We start from the raw sequence: 27450 nt of genomic DNA on the forward strand, positions 1-27450 counted from the left end.
GGTTGAAGATGCAAACCAGTTGATAGGTTGGAAGTTAAGAAACGATTAAAGCTTTAATTGCTAGCACTATTTGAGATCACATTCTTATCTGAGTAACAAGACATGGTACTTCATTACTGGATACCACCAACTCTCTCAAGCTTGTCCCATTTTACTGTCCACCTAGTATTTGTTCCAAGGCAGTTCAGAAATGTAACAAGTATTAACTTTGTGAAGTGTCACAATGAGACCCTTCTCTGTATTGAAACTCCTGTGTTATGATAACATACGACACAGCTTGGTCTAGTTTTCTTTTTACTTTTTAATGGGACTATTTCTTTAGAGTAATGGCATTTCTTCAGCAACTTCATTCTGTTACTTTTTGTGTGTTTTTGTTTGTCGTTGCTCTCTAGCATCACTTTAATTAGCTCCTAGCATCGTAGGAATCGGGAATGTGAGTTATGTTGTGGCCAGCTATATGAGCTTGGGCAGCTGACTCCATGACTCAATTTTCTCATCTGTAAAGTAGGAAGATAATAGTACCAATGTCTTGCATTGTTTAGAGAATTAAATGAGCTAGTACTTAGAAAACATTTAGAACAGTTTTCAGTCCTAAAGTGTGCCATAACTAGTTGTTTTTCTCAAATGTGGGCATTGAGAGTTTGAAATCACACTTGTGCATGCCACATGGTCTACGTAACTCTCTGGCTACATGGAAGATTTTGGTGCAATCTTCATTTTTAGTGAAAATAACCAAATACTTTTCATTTGTGAAAAAATTAAAAAACTATATTATAACTCAATCTCAACATTAAGGAACACTTACAGTTATTATAAAGTTATGATGTATTTTAAAATGGAAGTGGAAGACTGAAGCTTATACTTTAAATAAATCCATTTGAAAGTTTAGCAAATATGATACCCTAGGCTAGATAATGTCAGATATAATAAAGATACCTGATGGGACTGTTACCAAGAGGTGAGCTTTTCCCAATGTCTTTTCCATTAACTAACTTCGCCTGTACTCCCAGCACCCAAGGTTCTGTCCTCTCCTTATGTGCCCATCGTAGCATTTGCCACATTGTTCTGAAATAGTCTGGACTAACTAGGCTGTCTGTGTACACTGTAATTGTCCCAAAGGAACTAAGTTGTATTCATCACTGTCATAGATCCTGACACACAGTAGGAACTCGGGAATATTCATCAGATTTAAACAATCTTGTAGGATTTGCACATGTTTATTTCATAAACCAGTATACCATCTCAGTAGTTGTATTAGTAGTACTTTATACTTTTATCTACAGTATCCTATCTTATGAAATATTTTCCTATTATACTTAATTCTGTATTTTTACCTAACAAAGAACAAATCACTTCTGAATTTTTCTCTAAGAAAACCTACTGACATTCCAAGCTGTCTCATGCTTTTATATATTTGATAATGTTCATGAATATGTGTACTAAACGTTTGTAAGCCCAACAATAGCCTTGGAGTTACAGGGAACACAGAGGTCTGAGTGCTTAAAAAGACTTGATTATACATCACAGTTAAGGACAAGCTTTAAAAACATATGCAGCATTTCTAAATTTTAAAATTTTTCTTCCACAATTGTACGTGTATTTCAGCCTGGCTAATAATTTTCATTTTGTCTCAGTTGCATTATATTTGAGACCCACACTTCTTCACTGTTATTTTCTTCTCATATTCAAGAGTAAAATAGGAAATTTTCAATAACAGATAATTTATAGACAAAGATGCTGATGTTGCCAATACGGAAATGTTAACAGTATCACCCCATGTTCACTTCCAACGTCCATTCCTCGGTTGTGTTTTAAAGTCTACGTTTGGCATAAGAGACTCCATTTAAGGCTATAAACATATAGTGTTTTAAAGTCAGCTGTATACAGGTCTAGAGTCACCTGAATTTAGAGAGAGCTGCAAGGGTAGATAACTGTTCAGCCATTCCATAATCGGCCTTAGGGACTTGGTTTGTTCACTTTCTGCATGATCACCAGCTCAGCCTGGAAAACACATGTTGAGTGATGGATGGAGCTCTTTATTATATGATTTACAACCCATTCCAACACATTTTTATCATTTCGCCATAACTTCTAATGAGATGATTACCAGAGGATGGCATTTTCCTACACTGTGAAGGATTTTCGTAATATTGATTGAGATGAAGCCAGATTAATTTGATTTTTCTTTATGATCTAATCCAGAGGTGACATTGGTTTATGTTTATCTGGTAGACATGGGAAGTCTTATCTAAAAGCTAACAATGATGAATAAAACACAGAAATCAAAGCTGTGGTTTAGCCCTCAGTCTTCTGTGAAGTTTTGGGTCAGATCTCAGTGGGGTCCATGGACCCCCAAATTGCTCCAAGGTTTTGTGCAGACCCTGAAATTATAAGCCAATTTTGGGAATGCATGGAGGACAGCATTCATAGGTTTTATGTAATTTCCAGAGTTAGTTCTGTGGCCCTGTAAAGAGCTAAAAGCCAGGAGATATTTTACCCCCAATTTTTAGGCAGTATGGCCTAAAAATCTAATATGCTTATGTACAGAAGGAATGCAAAGAGGTAATATAAAGTCTTCCTGTGAAGAGTTACAGAACCTAATTCTAATATTTACTTTTGGAAAATGAATTGCTCAAAGTACTTTAGTTCTTGTTTTCGCTCTGTGGTTTAAGGGTTTTTTTGTTTTGTTTTGTTTTGTTTAAAGGCTCTATTTAGGACCTCTGGAACTTAACACAAATTTGGTATCTTTCCAGATACTAGAAATTGTAATCTCTAGAGAGGATGAGCGATTTAACCACACAAGGGCATCGGAGAAAGAGATTTCTCAAATGTATACATTGGTATAGAGTGCCTAAGATTCAGAATCAGGAAACAATTTTTGCAATAAAATCAAATAAAATTCTTTGGATTCATATTTATCTAATGAAAAACTTGTGAAAATTCTATTTGGATATAACATAATATTTAAGTTAATAATGAGTATATTTTAAATAATCATAAGCAGGATGCCAATGGGGTCATAACCTTCCTAAAAATAAGACTCTAGTTGGAGACATTTGCACAGTGAGTACCTGAGAATGAATAATGTGCGTTACAATTGAATCTTCTTTAGTCACTCTGTTTGAGAAGACATACGGATTTCATAGACTTTTAAATCTGTTAGAGGAGACGTTGGAGATTATCTAGTTCAGTTCCCTTCATGTTACAGCTTCTGTGTGCAGTTAATTTGGAATATCACATGCTCTTAATATACCTTTTAAAAATATTTTATAGTTTAAGCTCTTTACCAGTATATTCATTTGGTTTGAGTAAGGTTTCAGTGTGATAAGAAAGGTCTGGCTAGGTACTTATACAAAAGGGCAGAATAGAAAATCTGGTCGGAACATACTATCTGGGCATTATATAAGTTATTTTAACTATACGGAAGAGCCATATAAACTGTGAACCAACATTTTCTTTAAAAGTTATGAATTGAGTATTTAAATAAATAAAATTTCTGTGCTTTGATATGATCACGTTTTCATCTTTAGGAAATATAGTAGGAAAATTAAAATAGAATTGGATGTGTTCTCTTTGTACTTCCTTTTGTATTCCTTTGGAGCTTTGTGCTGAGTTTCCAATTTTAGCAATGTGCCAGGGTTACTTTGTATGAAAATGCCATTTTCAGGCACTAGGATTGATCAAGATGGCAAGAGCCATAACTATGACAACTGGAGTTTAAGTAAAATTTAGAAGTGATTAGTCTCTTCTCAACAAATTTGAGATTCCAAATATGCCCCAGTTGTATCTCCCAAGAGAATAGCTTAGAAAGCAATAGAGGATCCAGAGGGAAAGATTTGGGAAACAGAAGCTAACAAGCACAGACAGAATATTACACTTAGAAATCCTGCCATTCGCTCTCATAAATTGAAGCCCATTTCCTGTCCTTCCCACCCCAAAATACCAGATGGGAACTACCTGTTAATTTTCAACAAATTCATTTTTTGTCAATATATCATATCTCATACGATGCCTCTTAGAGCTTGTTTGTAGTATTTGGTGTCCTTTGAGATTAAAAGAAAACCTCATTTACGAGGCATCCCTGTGAAAACTGTATTTGAATGTGGAGTTGATGTGAAGTTAAAGTTTGACCTTTGAATTTTCCATGGACAGATAAAAAGCTGCTGTAAAAAATCAGGCCATAGGTAGTCAGGACATGCACAAAGGGGTAGGAGATTAGAATGTATGAGGTTGTACTTCTCAAAAAATAAAAATATAACAAAAGCCAGTAGTTTGACAGATTGTTAAGTAAATGCTCGTTTTATTGAAAACTACAAAAACTTAATGCCTTTGCACCATTAATACAATACATAAAAAGGTTACTGTCAAGATTAGTGTTCCATCCCTGAAAATTAACTGTAGGGCTTTATACATCACCATGCATAGACTGAGAAGTTAAAAGTTTTTTTAAATACACATTTTGCATTGTGCAGGCATTTATTTCAGAAAACAATTATTTTAGACTTTGTGCCAAAGACATTAGGAATGATGTGCTTTCATTTAAAGCATAGACATAGCAGATATGTATTATAAACAAGGTAGAACCATGAAATTTTCCTTATAGAATAAAACCTGTGCAAGATTATTTCCCTTGCTGTCTCTCTACAGTATTCCAATTCAAAACATACATTCCTTCCTACAGAAAAAAGATATTCAGATTCCTTAGTTGAAATTAATTAGCATTCAGAAACCAGATAGCATGTTTTTGGGTATTCATGAGATCTCTGTTTGAAAAAAATGTTTTTAACTTGTAGAAATGTGTTGCAACACACAGATGGGAAGAAAAAGAAAAAAAAATCTCTTTAGCAAGCACTGTGTGTAAAAGGAATATTACATTTTGCACGCTCCTGATTGCTCTGTGTAAACAGTTTTTGACATCTGTCTTTATAGTTTTCGAGGAGAGGAAGACTTTGTTAAAAGAATCATTTTTATACAGCAGTCACCATTTCAGTCTTGCTTTACCTGTATTATGAAAGCAGATGGTCTGCATGTCTTTTGAATATTTATAACTATCAAAAACAATCTCTTGCTATTCACCCTTAGGCTTATGAGATGTCAGGACTGTTCTGGTTGAAAAAAATCATCTTGGGTGTTTACAGAAAGAGGATTACATTAAGCTGAAATGACTATACATTTTCCAGTTTAATATTTGTCCATCAGCTGTTTAATCGTATTTAGATAATTGTGTAAATAAGATGTTGTAGCCCTTGCCCTCTCTGCTGATGGAGCCTGAAAGCTTTAAACATGGGTGAACCACCATTTTGTAGATGCTCTTGCTACCTCCTCCCCACCTCAGCTAAACCATCGGCAAGTCCTTGATAAGTTTTGATCATGATATCATAGTCCTGTTTTTTTTGTTTTGTTTTGTTTTTAAAGTAGTGCACAAAAAGCAAGTATGTAGATCATATGAAATACTAGGAAGCTGCTGGCTTCCGGTACAGGCTGTTTAGTTTATTAGGGTATATTGTAATATGCAAATATGGTACAGCACTCCAATTACCCTTTAAAGCTGACATGGTTTTCTCTTTATTTTCTATGAGCATGCAGAGCTCTGAGGGTATTTGGAAAACTTTTGGTATAGTGGGGGTTAACTGTTTTTTGACTGGAAGCTGAGCAATCAGAGATAACAGATTTTGCTGTGGTTGGTTGATTTGGCAGAAAAGCATGAACAGTTTTGGTTTAAATGATTGAATAACCTGATTAGCATTGTTTTGGGGTGGTTTTTTTTGGTTGTTGTTAAAGGCACAACAAAGCAATTTTAAGGGTAATCAGATCACTGCCTTTACCCATCTGATGAATCTTTTTTTGAGAAGGCCTCACCTCTCAAAACCCCTTCATTGGCTACTGAGATGAACAAGTAAAAAAAATAAAACAATCTTCCTTCATTTTTTAAACGTGTTATAGATATATACCTACAGTACATATGATATTGTAGCAGGGGTTTAAAAGAATATGATTTTTTGAAAAATTATGTAACCTTAACCGATTCCTTGTGGTTTTTGTTTTTCAAATTTAAAAGAGCTAGAGTATTTTAGAGCAAAGGTTCAGAATGTTCTATCTATCTTTAAGTTAGGCTTTAGAAAAATTCCACCCTTACCTTTTCACAATTAGAAAGGTTATAAATAATGTATTTGGCTGAAAAGGAAGCTCAGCCTGTGGCAGATGGTATCATTCTAGAGTACTGGGGTTTCTGTGAAGATGGCATTCTTTCAGATCGGAACTTCAGCAGACTCGCAGAAAGAACCGAAGCTCCTCATAGGGAGTAGACATGTGCTTTATGGATCTTAGAAAAGCTTACAACTTGGCTCCTAGGATGAGAATATTGTGTCACACTGGGGTTATGAGACCCACAGCCAATTTCTGCCAACTTTGAAATTGTATTTCCCAACACTGGAAGCTGTGGCCTATTTATTGGTTGGTGTACCGTGTAGCATTTGAACTTGGGATTTCAACCGACTGAGTTTTGTCGGTTGGTTTATTTTATTCTGTGAACATTGATGTTTTATACAGACCAGCCACTGAATAGGAAACTTGCCATACAAGTTGTGTCTTTTTCAAAGTGCTTTGGATAGCTTATATAAATAGACACTGAGAGAGAACTGGAATAACATAACCACCGAGCACTGCAACTTCCGAGACATCTGTGTGGATGTATTTTGAAAAACCTGGGAAGGGATCTCTTGCAAATTAATGAACAAAGGTTCTTGAAACTATGATTTCTATCACGACAGCCAAAGCGATGGATTTGAAAGATTCGTGTCACAGTTAAGCTGCTATTATGTTTGACATTTAAGGGGAAAAAAGGGGAAGAGGATTTCTGGTGGCTTGCTTCAGTGACCCTTTTTATTGATCACCTAGTCTGTGTCCAGCCCTCTGATGAGTCCAGGATATATTGAGATGAGACCTAAGGCCCACAGTCCAGTGCAAAATAAACAGCAGGATAAGTGCTGTGGTGCAGAAGGTTTGGGAAGTTAGGAAAGGCTTCATGGAAGCAAGGATGCCCAGGCTGTATCCTGAAGGATGAGCAGCTGTTAGGTAGAGATGGGAGAGGGCATGGGCCGTGCATCCAAGCCAGAGGAGTGGTGTGCCTTCTTGATGCTTTCTACCAGATATAGGCCAGCTTCAGAAAACACCACCAAATTGGAGTATGAGAAGGAATGAAATATTTCCCCTTGGTGTTTTCCCTTACTATGCCTTGTCCCAACTTGTAACTTAATAATTTAATCAGTATACTTCATTCTACATTAAAAAGACTCAAAATACTGTATATCATTTGAAAATTTTATCTGATACTCAAAACATAGTCACCTGATATGAAATGTGATCATATAATGAAAGCCCAGTGATGAGGAGGAGGCAAAGGGTTGTCATAGTAATTAATATGTCTTCAGTCTATATGTAATATGTTACAGGCTCTGTGCTAATTGTATCACATCTTTTATTTATTTTCTGTCCAAGGGCAGATAATATGTCTCTTCAAGTCATTATTTTCCTAGTGACTTGCCCAGTGCTTGGCACATAGTAGAATTTAAGTATATGCTAAATTAATTTTAAAAATGCCTGAATTGATGGATTCTCAGAACAACTCCATGAGGTGTATGCTATTATCATTCCCATTTAGCATAGGAAATTGTGATGGAATGGTCAACTATTGGACCCAAGCTCATACTACCAGTGTGTGACATATCCTCACTTGAATATATGTTTATTTCTATTCTGTTTTGTCAGATGAACATTTAGTGTTTATTTTAATACATGCCAGGCATTGAGCTAGAAAATAATATGGTGCCCCAGACCTACGTGAACTCACAGCTTAGCGCAGTCTTTTTAAACCAGTACCTCCTTTTAAGTGACACAAGAATCCCAAGCCTTTCTAACATGGAACTTGGCCTACTATCTGTACATCCCACCACCTAGGAAAATATTACCAGTCATGACTTTTTTATTTGTGTTATCAAAACAGTACGTGTTTTTTTCCTGATATTCTAAATTTAAGATTACACTACTGAATATGATTTTTCAAATGCCATGTGCACCAGAAAATTCTGCAATCTCTTTCCTGCCATTGAAACCGGCTGGCTGGTCTACTCTAATGCTATGCCTAAGCCTTTAGTAGGAATTTTACCACCTGAAACACACACACACGCCCACGCCCACACACATACACCTCATGAAGTGGCTATATGAGCAATCTGATTGGACAGATTATTGCGTATTCTCCAATAAAAATAGACATGACTCCAAGTTACCTGAATTAGGAAATATTTCCCAGTCACCCGAAAGCACAGAAAGATAGGGAATCCAAAAAGTTGCTTTGTCATGCATTATAAGTTACGCATTAGCCTTTTGATTTAAGTCTTGCTTAGGCTATTATTTACATTAATCAGAGTTTCCTGAGCATATACCATGTGACAGAAAAGCACTTAAGCCCAGAACCTACCAATTTAGGGTTAAGTAGGGTAGGGGGAAGCTTTGACGATGATGCACATATGGATATTATTTTCCATGTACGTATAATAATAAACCATATATAGCACTATTACATATAGGGTCTAGTTTTATAAAACTATTTCAGACATTTTTTCACACACATCATGGATGATTCTTCCTTCCGTCATCCCCTGTACAGTTTCCACTGTCGATATACCAAATCACATTAAATTGAGATGATCTATTTACATATCTGTGTTCTTAATAGATAGTAAACTTCTTGTAGGCAGAGGCTGTCTGCCATCTTTGGATGACAGGTGCCTCATCTTTGTACGCAGAGGCTGTGTGCCATCTTTGCATCGTTAGTACCAGCCAGGCATATAGTAGGTGTACAGCAAAGAGCAAATTTCATATATAGAATTTGTTGGCAAACTGGAGTAGACTGGATGTTTGTCAAAAACCTTGGCAAAATGTGGATATTCCATACACTTCTAAAAAGTAAGACATAAACCACATCTAAAACTTATGTGTATTATTATATTAACATTTAAGGAACTGCCAGAATGTCTAGATAAAGAGTAATAATTTTTTAAAAATTGGACCAGAGCGGAAGAACATCAACTGTCATCCATTTGCAGAAGAATCACCATTATCCATCAGCGATCTCAATAGTTTTTATTAGTGTCTGACTTTATTGATCCCTTATTACAAGAGAGTAAGTGAGATGGAAGCTGAAAGATCAGGTAATCTTCTGGCTCTGGTTTTGGCAACTTTGCTAAGTGTCTTTTTACACTGTGGACTGTGGGAGGCTCTTAGTGAAATTGCAAGCTATTGGATTAATGGCAGAGCATCATGAACACATTAAGAATGTCTTTTTAGAGATATAAAATGTGAAAATGACTATAGAGAGTGTCAAAAAAAAAAAGATATCACAGTGCCTCTTAGGAAAGATAGCTGTGTTTTACATAAATAATGCGACTGCAGCTTATCCTTCACTGGAAGTTCTTTAGAGATCTCCCAAATTTACATATTCCAGAAATGTGTGCATGCTACAGAATTAACACTGATAGTGGATGTCAGGAGAATGAATAACAACTGAAAGAGCTTTACATTAGAGGTAACTTAAATAAGATAATTATATAAAAATACTTTTGTCCCCAAACTGGCTTTTCTGGTTGTTACTGCCTCCTGAACAATGCTGCCTTCTATAAATTATTTCACCATAGACCAACTGATGTCTGAAATGTGAGTTCTCCTGTTCCTGCACATAGGGGTGAGGGATAGATTGGTGCTACAAAATCTTACTCCTAAGACTCAGTAGGAAATTAAGTTAGCTGTTACTAGAGAATATGGGTAACAGGTTAAAATGGACCATGAATTTAGTCATTGAAATTACCATAACCAAAATTTGCTGGGAAGATTGAAAATGATTAAAAAAAAACCCTCCTAGTAATACATTAAAATCATGTCTGTCTTCATTTTTGTATGTTAAAGGGCTGACAGTTTTCAGGGCATTTATTAAAAGCAGGATGAAGATAAGTCACAATAGGTCATCTTTTTGTGGTATCCTTGAGAAATTTAGAAGCATGAAATGTATAAATTTAAAATTTTTATGATCGGTTTGAAATTCAAAACTTAAGCTTTACTATTGATGAAGCCAGTAATAAGATTGCAGAATGTTTTTCTCTTGATAAAGGATCTCTGTGAATAGTTTGTTTCTTCTCAAATGTGGTCAGTTAACCTTTGATCAGCGTTAATGCACCTCCACTTTAAATCCAGATAATAGAGTGGAAAGTGCAAGTTCTGTTTCTCATATTTTAACATTCATGCGAATCCCCTGGGATCTTGGTAAAATTCAGGTGCTAAGTGCACTGGTCTGGGGTAGGGCCCAAGATTCTGCATTTCTAACAAGCTTCCAAGTGATGCCCATATTGCTGGTCCCTGGTCTATACTTTGAGTAGAAAAGATGTAGAGTCCAGTCAAAAAATCACAAAGTCTCGTATATTTATGAATAACAATTATAAAGTCATCTTCATGTATTTGGATTTATTGGGACCAGTGAAAGTTTGACAGCCTAGTAATAGATGACATTGATGGAGATTCAATAAATGTTAGAGCAAAGTCTGTGGGTTTGATAGCTTTATACTGGTCTCAGTGGGCTGTTGCTTTCTACTTAAATAAGCATTTGATGATCTACTTAATGAATTTTAAGAAGTCGAAGCTTTAGGCTAAAGTGTGAAACCAAAATGTATTGGTACTCAGTTGATTAAAAAAAATACAGTTGCCACAATTGAGATTATTTCTGTGTTCCATCTTGTGCTGCTGTGTATTACAAATGTTCTCCCCCCTTCTTCATGCAGAGTATGATTTCTTCCATTGTGAACAGTACTTACTATGCAAATGTCTCAGCAGCAAAATGTCAAGAATTTGGAAGGTGGTACAAACATTTCAAGAAGACAAAAGATATGATGGGTAAGCAAAAAAACGTTGCAGCAGTGGCTACGTACCATTACGTGTCATTTGGGGTTTTATCAAAGTCACATCTAAAGCCAGGTCTTTTGATTGCCCAATTAGAGATCAATTTAGAATGTTTCTTTGAGGGGGTGGGAAGTGGGTATGAGTATAATGAGATAATTAAATTCAATAAATGTTTGCGTTTAAATCAGCCAAACTGACTTGGTTGTCAGACATGCAGGAAATCGAGGCATTAGAAGGGGAGGTGTCATTTTTTAACATCTCAGTGAAGACCTAACCAGGCCTTGAATAACTAATATTAGCTGTGATTTCTTTCTCTGATAAGTCCTGCTTTTAGGTTTTTTGTTTTTGTCTGGTTGAATTAGAAAGTGCCTATTTTTACACCCGATTTTTAAGGAAATTAAGCTTCTTAAATTAAACTATATTTATAGTTTCCACAGCAGAGATCAAGTGATTTTTATAGTTCTTACCCCCAGCCCCCATGGATGGGCACTTTGATAAGCACATTGCTCTACCATCCGTACCAGAACAATTATTGCATCATTTCTAAACTTTTAATTCCAAGGTAGCATTCTATCTTAACACATAAATTTAGGTGAATATTTGTTATGCAAGAAGTACACTAAAATTATCTGCAGTGTAAAATGATAGATAAAAGTTATGTATGGTACCTAAGCATTTAGATGATGGCATTTTCTCTCTGTTGAGTTTGTTAATGTTCACAAAAGCAAACACTGTGATTAAGGTTAATGTTTTAATTTTTATTAATGTTCTCTTTCACCTACTTTTACCCTCCAAAACATATATTTTAAAACAATATAGGAATGGGCATTATGTCCTGTTTTAAATCATTTCTGTTTATTTCTTTACATTCATTTAATTTTTTTTTAATTTTTTAAGAAAAATTAATCCAAATTTTGAGCATGTTTTAGCTGTTAATATTTGAAGAAAAACCATCCATCTACCAAAATGGATACTTTGCCTTTTATAGCTTAAGGCTGTAATGAAGACAATGCATCATTTTTGGAATAATTGCTTGAATTACTATTCTCTGTGAATGGCCCACTTGGGCTGATATCACTGGTAGAAATTGAAGGTTTCTTCCCCAATTCTTAGTTACATTTTGCATATATCAGGAGCTATAGCGCTATGATAAAGTTCCTCTAAATGTAAAACCTGCATATTTAATGAAAAGAGAATTGATGATTAAAATCAAACCAGAGTCTACACATGGGAAGTCTGTGTACAATTTGGAAAGTCCTGTTTACGTACAGCTTCGTGCTCAGCCCTTCCAGCCAAGAGCATCGAACCAGTCTCCTCCTCCTACAGAAAAGCATTTACACACTTAGAGATGATGCTCAGCCAATCCGCATGAGGAACCTAGCCAAGGGAGAAGCATTCATCCTGGGTAGGTGGGAATAAATTGCAAAATCATGACAGCCTCACCATTGTACCAGAACGATTCCCTGCAAGATTGTCTTTAGCATCTGGTGATGGCCATAGCTTCCTGAAGAAAAAACATTTGGATCTTAGCAACACTGGGTATGCTGGCTTGATATACAATAAATCCCTTGCTTTATTCTAAAAAATATTTCCAGATACACCTACTGCCCATGATGGTTAGAATTAAAATGAAACAAGGCATATAAGATATTCAGCAAGCGTTCAATATACACTTACTATTATGCCCATTTTTATTTATTACATTAACTACTTCTGTTCACTGCTAGGTAAAAATTGAAAGCAGGTAACTTTTTATGTCATATTTTTTCTTTTACACCTTTTTCCTAGAGTACTAAAGTTAATGAGTATCATGAGAATATATTTGTAAATTTTTTTAGTTGCTTATTATAAGCTTATTTTCTCAGCTCAGCTCACTGTTTTTAGTTGTCATTAAGCAAATGACGTTCTTTTAGAAGCCATTTTAAAAAATTGTCACTTAGAAGCCTTCTTGGGGTGATAAGTGAGAGTGAACAACTAGTCGGAAAGAATTTGGATATAATTGATTTTGTGCCTTAAATCTAAACCACTTTTTAAAAATGAGATTAGGAGTGCTGTCCCATTTCCAAAGTTTGTAGAATTGTTCAGGAAAGGAGAGCAAAAACACAGCCTGGTAAGTTGCAACTTGAAATTTTCTTGGTTTTATTGGATTTGGGGTGTGCCCTGTGCCTACCCTTTTTTAATTTAGGAAATGGTTAGAAATCTTTATCAATGCCAATCATTGTTGGCTGAATGTGATTTTACTCTTTGTCCACTTTAGTTGAAATGGATAGTCTTTCTGAGCTATCCCAGCAAGGCGCCAATCATGTCAATTTTGGCCAGCAACCAGTTCCAGGGAACACAGCCGAGCAGCCTCCATCCCCTGCGCAGCTCTCCCATGGCAGCCAGCCCTCTGTCCGGACACCTCTTCCAAACCTGCACCCTGGGCTCGTATCAACGCCTATCAGTCCTCAATTGGTCAACCAGCAGCTGGTGATGGCTCAGCTGCTGAACCAGCAGTATGCAGTGAATAGACTTCTAGCCCAGCAGTCCTTAAACCAACAATACTTGAACCACCCTCCCCCTGTCAGTAGATCTATGAATAAGCCTTTGGAGCAACAGGTTTCGACCAACACAGAGGTGTCTTCCGAAATCTACCAGTGGGTACGCGATGAACTGAAACGAGCAGGAATCTCCCAGGCGGTATTTGCACGTGTGGCTTTTAACAGAACTCAGGTCAGTTGTGTTTTGTAAGTGGTTCTGTGCTGTCTCCTATTTTCTCTTTCTTTAGTCCCATCTATAACTAAAGTTTATTCTTTTACTTCTGTACTAACATTTTCTCTCTCTCTTCATGTGATCATATTACCTAGTCCTGGTGGAGCCTCAATTTTACCACTCCTTTTCCTATGATATACTTCTGAATCAAGGGAAACCTATGTGCAGATTGATCCCAATTCAGGGCCTTTGAAAGACTAATTAAATGTATTTTAAACTGGCATTACTTATGCTTTTATAATAATGGAATCATAAACTACAGTAGATGGTTAAGAAAATTTCATGACTCGGTCAAGGCTATTGGCATGATTCCAGGCTTCTGGCCTATTGTCTTTTCCATTTATGTTATGTTACTACCCATATCAAACTTAGGTATATAAATGTTCCCTGTTAAAGTTCTACTGCAGCGTTGTTGTTGTTAACACCTTGGAAGCAATAATCCACTTAATTCTAAGTAGCCATTTTGAAAAAATATTATATGACTTATTAACATAAACTGTTTGTAAGGTATGTGCTCTCCCTCATGCTATTGTCTTCCAAATTGATTGTCTAGACCAGGCATCAGCAAACTTTATTCTGTTATCGACCAGATAGTAAATATTTTAGGTTTTGAAGCACTTAAATCTCGGTCACACTGTAGAGTAATAAAGCAGCCATAAACAATAAATGAATGGCACTGGGTATGGTAGTATTTCAGTAAAACTATTTATAAAACAGCCATGGAGTAAGTGTGGCTGGCAGGCCTTAGTTTGCAGACCCATTTGTAGAGATCTCACTGCCTGCTTATACCGCTAATGTGCACACCTTTGTCTTCCTGGCCCAGTTCCTGTGAAGATACTATCTATCAGCGTGGAGGATGTTTAAGAGGGTCATGGAGAAAAAGTGATACATATGAGAGGTCATAAGATAAAGATACTTGAGAAGCCCTAAACAAATTGACTCTGTTGAACTGTGAATGAGAAGAATTTTTTTCTTTGTTTGGAAACTAGTATGATACATGATATATATGGTGTTTATTTTTGGCCCAGGTACACTAAAACAAAACAAAAAAAACAACAAAACCAAAAAACAAACAAACAAAAACGAAAAACCACGTAACTTTATTAGAATGAGGACATTATGCCTTTTCAACTTTTTTGTTTTACCACTGTTCTTTCTTTTGTCAATTTATCTTATTTTTTGGCCTGACTCACATTTTCCTTTCATATTTAAGTTATTTTGTTTATTACATGATTATGATTATAAGAATAAAATTCTGGTACAGAAATAATCTAGTATTAATTCCTAGTTGGCAGAGTTTCCATACCTAGGAGAATCCCAGCTGTGACTTATTTTTGGCGTGCCTTAACTAGATGGGGAGTTAGGAGACCCAACAAAGCCTCTAATTCAGTGTTTGTTTTCAGTCGATTCATCTTTTTTTTTTTTTTTTTTTTTGTACGTTCGTCTGTTTTTAAAAAGGCAGTTGCACAAGGCTATGTCTCAGGTTAAAATTATATGGTTTTACCTAGTTCTATATCTTTATAGCTTAAAAACTGTGTTCATTATTAGCTGGTGAATTTAATATGACACCTATATTCAGTTGGGGGATAATTATTGAAAATGAATGACTCAAAAGTCAACCCTCTAAATATTCCTGTTTCTGGTAACATTCTTTATTTTAGTAAATATAGTAAGTACTAATAATTCTCCATACTAGGCCAAAAAAAGTAGGTCTTTACATAACATTTCAATAATGCTTTTTTGAATTGAGTTAAAAGCCCACAAAGACATCATGACATAGACACAAATTATATATATACGTATATATGTGTATATATATATGTGTGTGTGTGTGTGTATGTGTGTGTATATATATGTATATATGTGTATATATATAGTTAACTGGTGTCTTAAAAATTGAGCAAATAGTTATTTCTTAAAGCACTAAGTAAGTGTCCTTTATATAGTGAAGAATGCTAAGACAGTAGAACTCAGAGAAGTGAGGATAAAGTTGCCACCCATCATTACAGCTTTTCTCCTCTTGGGTTTATGATGTTACAGCCATTACTATGAGGAGTTGGCCATTTGTTCTGCCTTTGGTCCTTAAAAGGACAAATTCCACGACATCTACAGGAGTTGTTACTGGAAGAAAGGCAAAATTTTCTCTTTTATACCATATTAATCTCTTTGAAAAGGTAATCATCTCTGTGGTTAATATCAAAAACAGTGACTTTTTTTTTCTGTGAGAGGAGAATGAAAACTTTACCTTGTATAGCTTGATTACAGATACCTCCTTATTAATAATAGCCAATTTAGGAAAAAAAGTCATTACCAAAAAAATATTTAGTGCCCTGGATTATGAAGGGTGTTTTAAAGCTTTATATTGATAATTGATACTCTTCAGTCAAAGTAGATATAGGGCCATATTTGAAGATGTTTGACTTAAGAGGAAATTTGTATATATATTTCAATATTCCTTGAGAACTAACTTTTGCACATGCAGGCATGAATGTATTTTCATTGGTCATTCTTAAAAACCACACACACGTACATACACAGCTGCATTTTTTTTTAATGATTATGTATTGGTACGACTGGATGTAGTGTGTTTATTTCAAAGTGTGTGCATTTCAATAAAAGCAGGTGCAGAGAGAGGGTATGGTGTGAGTGTGGAGTACGAAAATACACATGCTAATGCATATGTATAGACAAGGAGCTCTGCAGAGTTAAATCGCACATCACACATTTGTGTGCACCTAGTACAATGTGCAGTTCCCACTCCGACTTTTAAAAAATTAATGTAAAATATATACATACAAATACAAAGTTATATGATAGAGTCAGATAAAGATACTGTTTCTTATAAATAAAGATACTGTTTCTTATAAACAGCATTAAGACCTTAATATGATAGAAAACACTTGTATGAATTGAGGGTTATTTTAGTCATTGACAGCTCTGTATAACTTTAAAATCCTGGGTCTTATGTTTTAACTATGGAGAATTTTCTTATCATCTTAATAGGGTTCGCTATATTAACACATTACCCTCTCAAGACTTTCATACGTGGCTTTTTTTTTAAGCCTACCTTTTCTGAAAATTTATGGTAAACTTATATAATTACTTGGTTTAAGGAATTTTTCCCCTTCTGAATTGATGGGCATATGTTCTTTAATTGCCGTTGACGATATCAGCTTTTAGCATATGTCATTCATTCAGTTATGCCTACTTGATGTCTTTTTAATGGAAACCTATGGCTAAAAGTAATTGCCAAAGCTTCTAGATTTATACGTTTCAATTCACTTCTCTATCTTGTTATTTAATGGTTCTGATACATGCAAATACATTCCTTAATACCCTTTGATTTTTAAAAGAATAAAATCCAGAGTTTAACTCTGATCCCACTCTGTGGCTTTTTTCCCCTTTTTCTTCCCCTCCTCTTGTCTTTGGCACACTTTATTTTCCAGTAAAATAAAGAATGAAGATGGATTATTCAAAACTGATAACAGTAATGGACCATCATGTAATGTTTTATTAAATTTGAGTTCTGTAAATTATGTGGTGGAGAGAAATTTGCCTGCTTAAGTATAACAGAAATTGCTACTGTGTTTCTATAATTCTTCACAGTGTAATTTAAGAAAAGTCCACTATCCATATCACTATTGAATAAAAGGTAAAAAGGTGCTATTACCCCAACAAGACAGCTCTCTGGTTAGCCTGCCAAACGACAGAGATAAATGTGTCTACTTAAAACTTACTTGGCATGAGTCCATGGTAGTAGGTGGAGTTTGAAAATAGTCTTTTACCTGGACATGTGATTAAAAATTCACCAAACAACAGAGGCAGGTAGCCTTGAAGAATATTCTATGTATTTTCTTTTTAGGAGGGAGGTTTCATCAAATCATATTTTCTTTCTGAGGGCTTTGAAGTTCCATGAAGCTGATAAAATCTATTTGAATCAGTGATTATGTTCAAAGAGGAGACAAACGGGAGGCCAGACAGGCTTTTTGTTCAGATTGGCAGTCTCTTTCGCTTATCTGCTGTTTTAAAGAATTCATAATTAGCTTTTGGAAATACTGATAATATTTATTGGAGATTTTTTTCTTTCTTTTACAACTACTAATGAATTTTACTTGTAATAACTTGTAAACTGTTTTTGGAATGTTAAAACAGGTTTAGGAATTCAGCATTAAATTCATTCTTTAGTTGAAAAAATTAGAACTCTGACTTAACCACTATGTAATGACAATGCAAAATAATTTTATGTTTTCATAGTTAGAGCACACATCTAATTATTGGTAAGATGTGAAGTCCCAATGAAAGGCAGCTTCTGATTTTCAATAAAATTAATATTTATGAGGTACTGGTAACTTCCTACATAACATACAAGTTCTCAGATTCTTTTCAGACACAAGAATGACTAATGATTTTGTTTAATTTAATTCAACAAATTTATTGAGCGCCGATGATTCTTGATACTGATGACATATTTTAGTCCTGATGTTTCAGCATATTCTATGACATAAATAAGGTACATGATGGCTTTGGCATGCTATTTTTTAGCATGAAGAATTTTTGGTAAAGGGTCATGCTTACTTTCCACTGTGTGGGCATTACTACAAATGACCTTGGCAAGTCTATACTATATCTTCAATTATAGGATATGGGAACTGGTGGCCACATATATCTTGAATTCAGCATATAAATATGAATGCAGCTATTCAAGTAACAACAACCTGAACAGGACCAAAACATGCATTCCCATATCTGGGATCTGATAGCAGTCATTTTGCATCCAAAATTATTCTAAAGTGACTTTTTTTTTTTTTTTTAAGTAATTATCACTAATCAAAATGTTTTCTGACAATATTTTCAAGCATTTCCACCAGGGGGCACTCCCCTCATTGAAAGCTCTGGGCCAAAAAAAAAAAAACAAAAAAACCCCGAAGGTTTCTGAAACACCTGAGACTGTCTACACTGGCTGCTTTAAAGCTCTTTGAGTGTTTCAGGGTTTGAAACATCACTTTATACCATCAACATATTTCAGACAAACAAAAAACTTTGTTCCAGTAGAATAATTAAGTGGTAGTAAAATGCTTTGCCCCTAAAAACACTTGTATGCTCAAATAGGAAGTCACACCAACATCAAAATATAGGTAGAGAACTTTTAAAATTTTCTCCCAAGTGACATACTACCTTCCAGTCTCAACCATATGGAAATGACTTAGTCTTATATGTTAGCAAGACTTGAGAAAGAATATTATTTTGTATGTTTTCCTGTATTTGACTTTCTTACTATAGATCTCTGCTGCCTCAGGAAATATTTTTGATAGAAATATGTGATATAGTACTTTGTTATTTGGGATTTTTAAATATCTAATTTCAAGTTTCCCAAATAACATCCTAAATATTTATAACTATGTTTTGCCCAAATCTAATTTTTTAAATTATTAGACAATTAGGAAAAACATCTCAAAAAATGCCACAGAACTTTTCACTGTAGGCCCAACATGAGTGCTAATAACTACCACTAGAATTTACTCATGGGTAACACATCTTAAGTTTTTATCACCTGTTTGTGATTTTTTTCTCCATTGTGGTCTTTATACACATGATCAGTCCATTTGGTAAATACTTATTAAACATTTACATGAGAGACATTGTGCTGGGATGATGAAAGTGAATATTAGATTATTATGCTCAAGGAATTTGTAGCATATTGTGTTTATACTGATGTTTTCATGTATCCATATCTGTGTAGTTGAGAATATATTGCTTTGTCAAGTACATTTTTTAAGACATAACATTTGGTGGAGAGGACTAAAGAGCAAGGGTTATTTCATTACACCTATTTTCAAACTTTTTTTTTTTGAGACCTGAATGTTTTACTTTCAATATGGCACATCAGAAGCACAGTCAAACTAATTAGATGGCCTTGTGCAAATTAAATAGCTGGATGATTGACTGCCTGTTTGACTGAATTTTAGTTAAATTGACTAGATGTTTTGCTCTTGTGTAGACACAGTTACAGCATTACTCATGAGTATCCTAAGTAAAAGGACACATGCCCTTCATTCTTCAGTCACATTTCTTAGGGTAAAAACGAAAGTTCAGGTCCAATTTCCAGGCTTTAGCTATAAGAGACTAAGTGAGAGACAACTTTAAAATGGACTCTGAAGCCCTCTGCACCTGTTAAAAGTTCCTTTTAAATACCAGCTTATAAATCATTTTAAGAAGTATCAGTACTTTTGTATTGTCTGCACCCAACTGTTGCATTTCGGCAGTGTGGTACATTATCTTTAAATTTGGGAACAAAACCAGGTTTGTACTTCTAACAAACCATGAGAAAAACAAATGTTTTAACCTTGGGACTTCATTGTTTTGACATGACACGTTACCTTCCTTCCCCCAATATACCTTTAACCATTTCTGCAGGATATTGGAAAGTAGATTTGCAAATTATATAGAAATCTTGACAGAATTTTATTCTGAAGCTGATACTCTGGCTAAGTGAAGAAACCAAATATGTCTTACTATTCCAAGCATTATTTCATATACAAAATTAAAGAGAGAAGGGCTGCTTAGCCCTTATAAAATGAACAGAAAATTTTCCAATACTTTTATTTCATATTGTCTCTTAAATGCAATGGGGAAAACCACCCATTTTTGAAAGAGTTCTTCCAAAAGTTAAAAAAAATTAGTTGAAAATTGATGTTCTGTTATTTAGGGGGGAAAGACACCTTAAGAGTTTTCTAATGGTTTATAAATTTCTTCTATCACTAATAATTTTTATTCCCCAAGAAATTTGATAATTACAGAATTTGATACTCTTTTCCTTGGCATTCTATGATGGACTTTCACAATGTTGAAAATTAGTTAATATATTTCAAATCTTGTCTATGGTTTTTAAAGTTCAAAATTTAAACCTGTTACCCAGTGGTATAATACAGCAAGATAGTATTTAGAATCATTTGTGAGAGTCAGTGAGGTTCTCTGAAAATGGTAAATTGAAAGGGTCATGTAGTGTCATGTACTTTGATAAGTTGGAGTTTAAGGAATAATTTTTAACATTGCCTGTGAAAATACAGCATAAACCTTAGGTGATGCTTTAGTAATAACCTTTGTTCTAATATGTTAAAATTCATTTTCTGGTATTTTCTTTGAAAGTTTTACTTCTCTAGAAATGGCTTTGTATCTACGTATTGGGCTGTAGGCATTACACTGCCTTTGTCTAGGCAGCTTGAGAACTATACAGTTCAATGCTGTTGCATTATAAGGATTTCATTTATTCTTAACTTCCCTGGATCGTCTCTCTGTGAAAGATTTCATGGCAAGTTAAGCTACTCAAAGGAAGGAGACCAATTAGGCAGTTTCAGTTTATGTTATATGTAAAGCAGATGCTTAATAAAATTAAGAATACAATTGAGGCTCTCTTCTCTACCACTTCAATTGTAACTAATATATTCCTATGCAGAATTAATGCCTCTGACTGTTCATTTTCTAAACAGAGTGGAGAAGAAAAGGGAAGGATCACTGCTGGCCAGGCAAAGCAAGGGAGCAGGCTCACCCTGTGCCTTTCATTTCTTGCAGGGCTTGCTTTCAGAAATCCTCCGAAAGGAAGAGGACCCCAAGACAGCATCCCAGTCTTTGCTGGTAAACCTTCGGGCTATGCAGAATTTCTTGCAGTTACCGGAAGCTGAAAGAGACCGAATATACCAGGACGAAAGGGAAAGGAGCTTGAATGCTGCCTCGGCCATGGGTCCTGCCCCCCTGATAAGCACACCACCCAGCCGTCCTCCCCAGGTGCAGTCTCCTTTTCCTCCTTGCCCTTCTTTGTTTAGCCTTTTTTTTTTTTTTAATGCTTGAGGAAGAATCTCAATAAGAAATTAGATAGATAGATACATAGATTTATATGTTTTTAAATTCGTATGGTTGCTTGAGGAGAATTTGGTCCCAAATCATTAATTCTGATATAAAAACAATAAGCTTCTAATTAGACAGAGGGAAGAAAATTGGTTTGTGTTCCTTCATTCTTTGGGTTATTTGGGGGTGAAAGTAGTCTTTAAATGGGATATTTGTCTCTACTGTTGTTATTAAGTAAAGTATTTTAAACTCAATAGAAAAAGAATAAAGTCAGTTTTTTCCCAAGTGGTTTCAGAATCGCCATTTGAATAGTAAATAAATAAAAATAAATAATTTCGTTTGTATTTATACTTTCCAATACGAACTGCAGCTGGTACCAATTACACACCATCTCGTTTGTAATCTTTCATAATTAAGTTTAATAAAATCCTTGAAGGCAGCTTTAAATGGGGCTGATAAGGAATTCTATCCATACTCCAAGATACGGGCATGTTTTCTCTTTCTTAAAATTTTTGGACTTTTTAGGAAAGAAAGTTGCCTTCTGGGTAACTTTGGGTATGTGAATCTGTATTGTTTTTTAAACTAAGTTTAAAAAGTAACCTCGTAACTGTTATAATTCAGTAAATCAATTTGCATTACAAACCCTTAGATAAAAGTTTGCTAGTTAGTGTATTAGACTCAAAAACCACAAGCAAATGTTTTCTTTTTTTTTTCTTTTGAGACGGAGTGTCTCTCTGTCACCCAGGCTGGAGTGCAGTGGCACGATCTTTACTCACTGCAAGCTCCGCCTCCTGGGTTCATGCCATTCTCCTGCCTCAGCCTCCCAAGTAGCTGAGACTACAGGCACCTGCCACCACGCCCAGCTAATTTTTTTGTGTTTTTAATAGAGACGGGGTTTCACTGAATAAGGTCAGCTGAAATTGGATAAAAATTGAACATGGAAGAAAAAGTCAAAATACTCATATGACAATGTCATAGTGAAATTGTATCTCGATGTTACTTTATTCTCATCAATAGTAGAAAGAGGTTATACATTTTCATGTATAGAAATCTAGAAAAAGCTCATTCAACACTAAAGAGTGAAAGTACTATGGATACTGCATAAATAAGAAATATTTAGCCACTTGTTGAGTGGCTAAATTGCTTATCATAAGGTTCTGAAACGATTATTTTTTAGAAATGTCACAAAATCCATTTTTGCTAGTTTATTTAATGAAAATCAATCTGGTCTTGATGTCTATAGGAACAGACTATAAGGAAATCATTGCTATAATTGTGAATAAAAAAGTCATGCTTTAGGAGAAAAGCATGGCATCTATATACATATGTACACACCCACCTGCCCATGCACACAAAGTTATTGAATTTGATCTCTAAATGCTTCTATAAAATATTTCCTAAGATAAAGAATGAGGAACTCTTTATGTATAAAAAATATGACTTCTAAGTATGGTTAAAGAGAAAAGATAAACTATGACTTCTAGGAATGATTAAAGAGAAAAAATGTACGAAATGAAATAAAATAATTTGGTTTGGTACTTTTTCTGTAGTGTTTGGTGTTAATACACACACTTTTATTAGTTAACTTTGCTCCTGAAGTCATCACTGACAGGACTCTGAGCAGAGAATTACTTTACTTATCATAATCTGCAGTACTAATAAAAGAATGGCTTACTTAAGACCAATATGAACTTCAACATTGAACTGCTTTTAAAAAAAAAAAAATCTAGCCAGATATTTGACTTTGTGGTTCCTTAATACAGCTTTTGTTTTCTAATTTTTCTAGGACTCTGGTTTTATTTATTTTCCAAATGTGATTTGGGTGTCCTTACTTACCAAGTTTTTTCTTGAGCTAAAGTTATACCAGTTCTTATTAAGTGATATTTCTTTTCACATGCTGTTAAGATACTATAGGATAACTTTCCTATATGTATGCTTAAAGGCTTTATCTGCTGCTAAGTTGAGATAGAGTATATTTTTGATTTATCTTTGCCTGAATTATTGGTTAACTGGTTGAGCCACCCTTAGCTGTATTTGTTTGTTCTGAAGAGGAGTTGAGACCACGCCCATAGCGAGGGTATTCAGCCAGTGATGAAAATATACAGTATATACATACTGTAGATTCTTAGTGAAACTCTTTCAAATAAAACATTTCTATTACTGCAGTATTACTGGCTATCTAACCAAACTCCAAAATGACTAACTGGTATGTGTATGTGTGTGTAATTTTATTTTGCTGCTACAATATAAATCTTTAAATTATTAATATTATTATAATGGAGATCACTACCAATTTGTTCACATTCTTCCCTTTAACCATAATTAAATGAATTAAATTTTAAGAAATCTTAAGGTATTAAAGGTATTATCAATGCAAAATTAGTACTTTAGATTTGGAAAACCACGTTATAGAGCACTTGAATTAGTACTCTCTTGTAGCAGTTGAAATAATGAAATAATGCTTAAACTGGAACCAGTATGCATATTAAAAATGAGTTAAAATAAAGGATAAAATGGAGAAAACCACAGATAACACAGACTGCAACATTTTGTCTTTTTAAATTTTACATTTTGCCAAAGAGGAGTCCATGTGAAATCAGTATACCTTTCATTTCCCCCAAAATGAGGAGATTTGAAACATATTTTGAGACAAATCTTGGGTTTGGGGTGCAACTGAAACCTGATTTCTTTCTAAAGAACCACACGTTAAAAGCAGAGGCCCTCAGTGGTTCACAGAAAACCCAGCCCCCATTAAGGCCTGGGAAACTGCATTCTCTTCCACCTCTTTATAGAGTGTAAAACATGCAGAAGATGATTTTGGAGTGCCCTTGGGGCATACCATAACAAGGACCTAAACTATTGAAGGACTTGAATTCTAAGTCATCTTCAAGAAAGGACTTCCTGGCTAGTCAGGCCCCACCTGGGGACACCTAGCTTCGGGAAACACCAGAGCTCCTTGGTGGCCCAGTCCAGGTGAGATGCCTCCCTGCAGAGGTATCCCATGTGCTCCAGTAGGGACAGTTATGCCCTGTGCTTCATCCTCTGCCTGGGCTATAGGCTCTGGGCCAGACCTGGTTGCTACAAACATATTTTCACAACTTACATGCTCTAGTTCAACAAATAAGAATATCTTGCACCTGATAATGTTTCACACCCTAACTTGATAAAAGCTATTCTGAAAGCAACTGAATACATTAGTTCATTGAATCCTCATACCAACCTTTCGCTAGAAGAAAAATGAGAAAACCAAGTTTAAGGTTTAGTCAGAGTTTTCAAATCCTCTGCTAAGTCTCTTGCTCCTTCCTCTACTTCAAGCCACCTCCTCAGAATCCAAGCAAACTTATTTTAGAAAGGGAAAAGTGAAACTTGGAGATCTTTTTGTTTGTCATAGAGGATGGGAGGTTTTATTGTTAGAATGGGAAGAGGAACATGTGCTAAAGCATTGTCCTAATGAAATAACTTGTTTGACAAATTATCTAGTTGGGAAAACTAGACAATGGCATTTCTGGGATTGTGGGGAGAACAGCCCCTTTTAAACTTTGGTCTTATGAAAATATCTGGGAGAACCCAGTCCTCCCAAGTTCCTTGGTCTTAAGGTTTCTTTTCACTATAAGCTTTGCAAATTTTCCTGATGAGTTTATTAGAGGAATTTTTATAAACAATAATAATTCATGATTATTATCTGAGAATTGTATATTTTACAGAATTTTAAGTGATGATTTCTACCATAGGGGTATGTTTTTTTTAAAATTTGATTTGTGCATTTTACTGTGTGTGACTTTTGGAGTTAAATTAATTTAGCAGTTTGTTTCCATGAATACTGTTAGAAAGCATATAATTATTGAGTTACAGCTTTTACATGAATTACACAAAAGTCTTTTTTTCTTCATTTTTTACATCTCTTTATGTAATTCTTTAGTTTCTACTAAAGGTATGCTATTTCATAACAATGCTTTAGAAAATTTATGAAGTTAATATAAACAGTATATGATTAATCTGGTAGTTGCACTGTTCTGTCTCTTTACAAGAAATCCCTCTACGATATAATGAAGCATAGGTTCATCTTGATTTCAGGTTCAGTTACAGGCAGGAACTTAACACTTGGTAAAAGTTTTATTTCTTATGAATCCTTTGAAGATCATTTTAAGATGTTGCTTATGTGGTTATAAAATGCATCCCATTAATTGTCATCTTTTAAAAGCTGGAAGACTTTTAAAGTCTAGATTTGGAAAATAATACTGTTCCTGGAAAGAAAGAAATATCTAAAAATATGAAACCATGGTGCTAAAGACAGTGTTAATATATTAAAATTTGAGAGTGGGAAATATTTTCCATCACTAATAAGCATCCATAAAATAGGACATTTCTTATTTTCATTAATAAGAAAACATAATTTTTATACCCTGAAAAATAAATTTAGATTGGATTTTAATATTAATTAAAAATCAATAGTTATTAAAAAATTAGACATTAATGAGCTAGATTTATCAAAGGGCCACCAAAAAACAAGTCCAGCCTGCTCTAAAAATTAAGAATTTTTTCAAGTAAAGAAGGCGCATGTAATGTCATGAACTCTAAATAACTTTGTGGTTTCTAGTTAAGTTTAGATCTCAGCATTGCTCCACCAACAAATTGTTTAACCTGTTTTAACAGAGTTTTCTCAGTTTTAAAATGGGACAATCATAATACCTCCTCTGGGCTGTTAGGCAAGTTAAGAAGTTAATATACATTAATACAATGTCCAGCACATTATAAACAACTAATAAATGTCAGTGTTTATTATCACAATTATTAAAACTACATATAACTTTAACTTTGCTTGTGTAAAAGCAGTGTGCTTGCAGGCAATTCCTCATGCATCAGAGTAGGATGTTCACCAATCAAAGCTAAAGTAGAGTTCATTTTGTGTAAAGTATAAAAGCATGATTCAATGCATGCAGCAATCCATGAAGAAGGAAAATAGAGTTTTCATGGAAAATGTGTGTCCTGCCGCACAATTTTAGTGAAATAAAAAGCAGACCCTAGTGCTGCACCCTGTCCCCACATGGGAGGGTAAGTAGCAGAAGCTCCAATTCTTAACTACTTCCCCGGCGCCGCCTTAATAATGGAGTAGTACACCCTACCTTGATAAAAGCTATTCTGAAAGCAACTGCATTTATTTTACCTCCTGTGCTATTTGCGGAGAAGAGCTGAACAGTAGTTTGTTTTGCCTGGAATGAACTACTTTATGAATTTTAATGTGTGATATAATATTAAAAGCTAAACCAGGATTAAAGAAGATTTTTTTTATACTAAGCTAAAATAGTACTTAGTAGAGTGAGGTATAAAAGATTTTTGTTTCCATTTTTACCTGGGGAAAAATTCAGCTTTCATATTTTTGAAAAGCTGTCCAAGTCAGTTTCCCTTAAGCAATAGCTTGTGTTTAGGGAAAAAAAAAATGTGATTCTAGAATTCTAATAGCTTATCTATGATAAGATGTGTATCTGGGCCAACAAGATGGTAAAGAAGAGCTTTCCTAAATATTTTTTAAATGAGTAGTACAGAGATACTTTCTAACTTTGTAATTGTTAAAGTTTCACCCTCACATTCTTTTTTTTTTAAAAAATTGTTTCTTGTATACTTTTTTCACTTTTGTTTTGATTGTGTTGGCTACTAGGAAATGATTTTTTTAAATAATTTAGAATTTGTGCTTGATTATAATTGCTTTAAAATAAAAAAAAATTAACCAAAGAAGTTTTTAGAAACAAAGTCACAGGGTTGAAACAAATGATTATAGCACACCTCAAAGATCCATTCTTAAACATCATTTTTACAAAACAATGAAAATTATTTTAAAAACAGATCGAAACACCAACTTTCCAAAGTCTGTTCTTTTAACTTAACTATTGCTTAGCAGATTGCTACCAAGGA

The 27450-nt window shown here is 34.6% G+C and overlaps 1 protein-coding gene across 6 annotated transcripts in view; it reads left to right on the top strand.

Moving 5' to 3' along the window:
- SATB1 (SATB homeobox 1) overlaps positions 1–27450 on the top strand; it is a 97176-nt gene that overhangs the window by 37396 nt on the left and 32330 nt on the right. For all 6 annotated transcript variants that reach the window (XM_054480297.2, XM_054480295.2, XM_054480296.2 and 3 more), the window contains 3 exons: positions 10830–10941; positions 13205–13659; positions 21268–21480. In XM_054480297.2, the coding sequence (XP_054336272.1) occupies positions 10830–10941; positions 13205–13659; positions 21268–21480 (780 nt within the window). The remainder of the gene's footprint in view (positions 1–10829; positions 10942–13204; positions 13660–21267; positions 21481–27450) is intronic.

The sequence above is a fragment of the Pongo pygmaeus genome, chromosome 2, assembly GCF_028885625.2.
Source record: "Pongo pygmaeus isolate AG05252 chromosome 2, NHGRI_mPonPyg2-v2.0_pri, whole genome shotgun sequence".
NCBI classification, from domain to species: domain Eukaryota; kingdom Metazoa; phylum Chordata; class Mammalia; order Primates; family Hominidae; genus Pongo; species Pongo pygmaeus.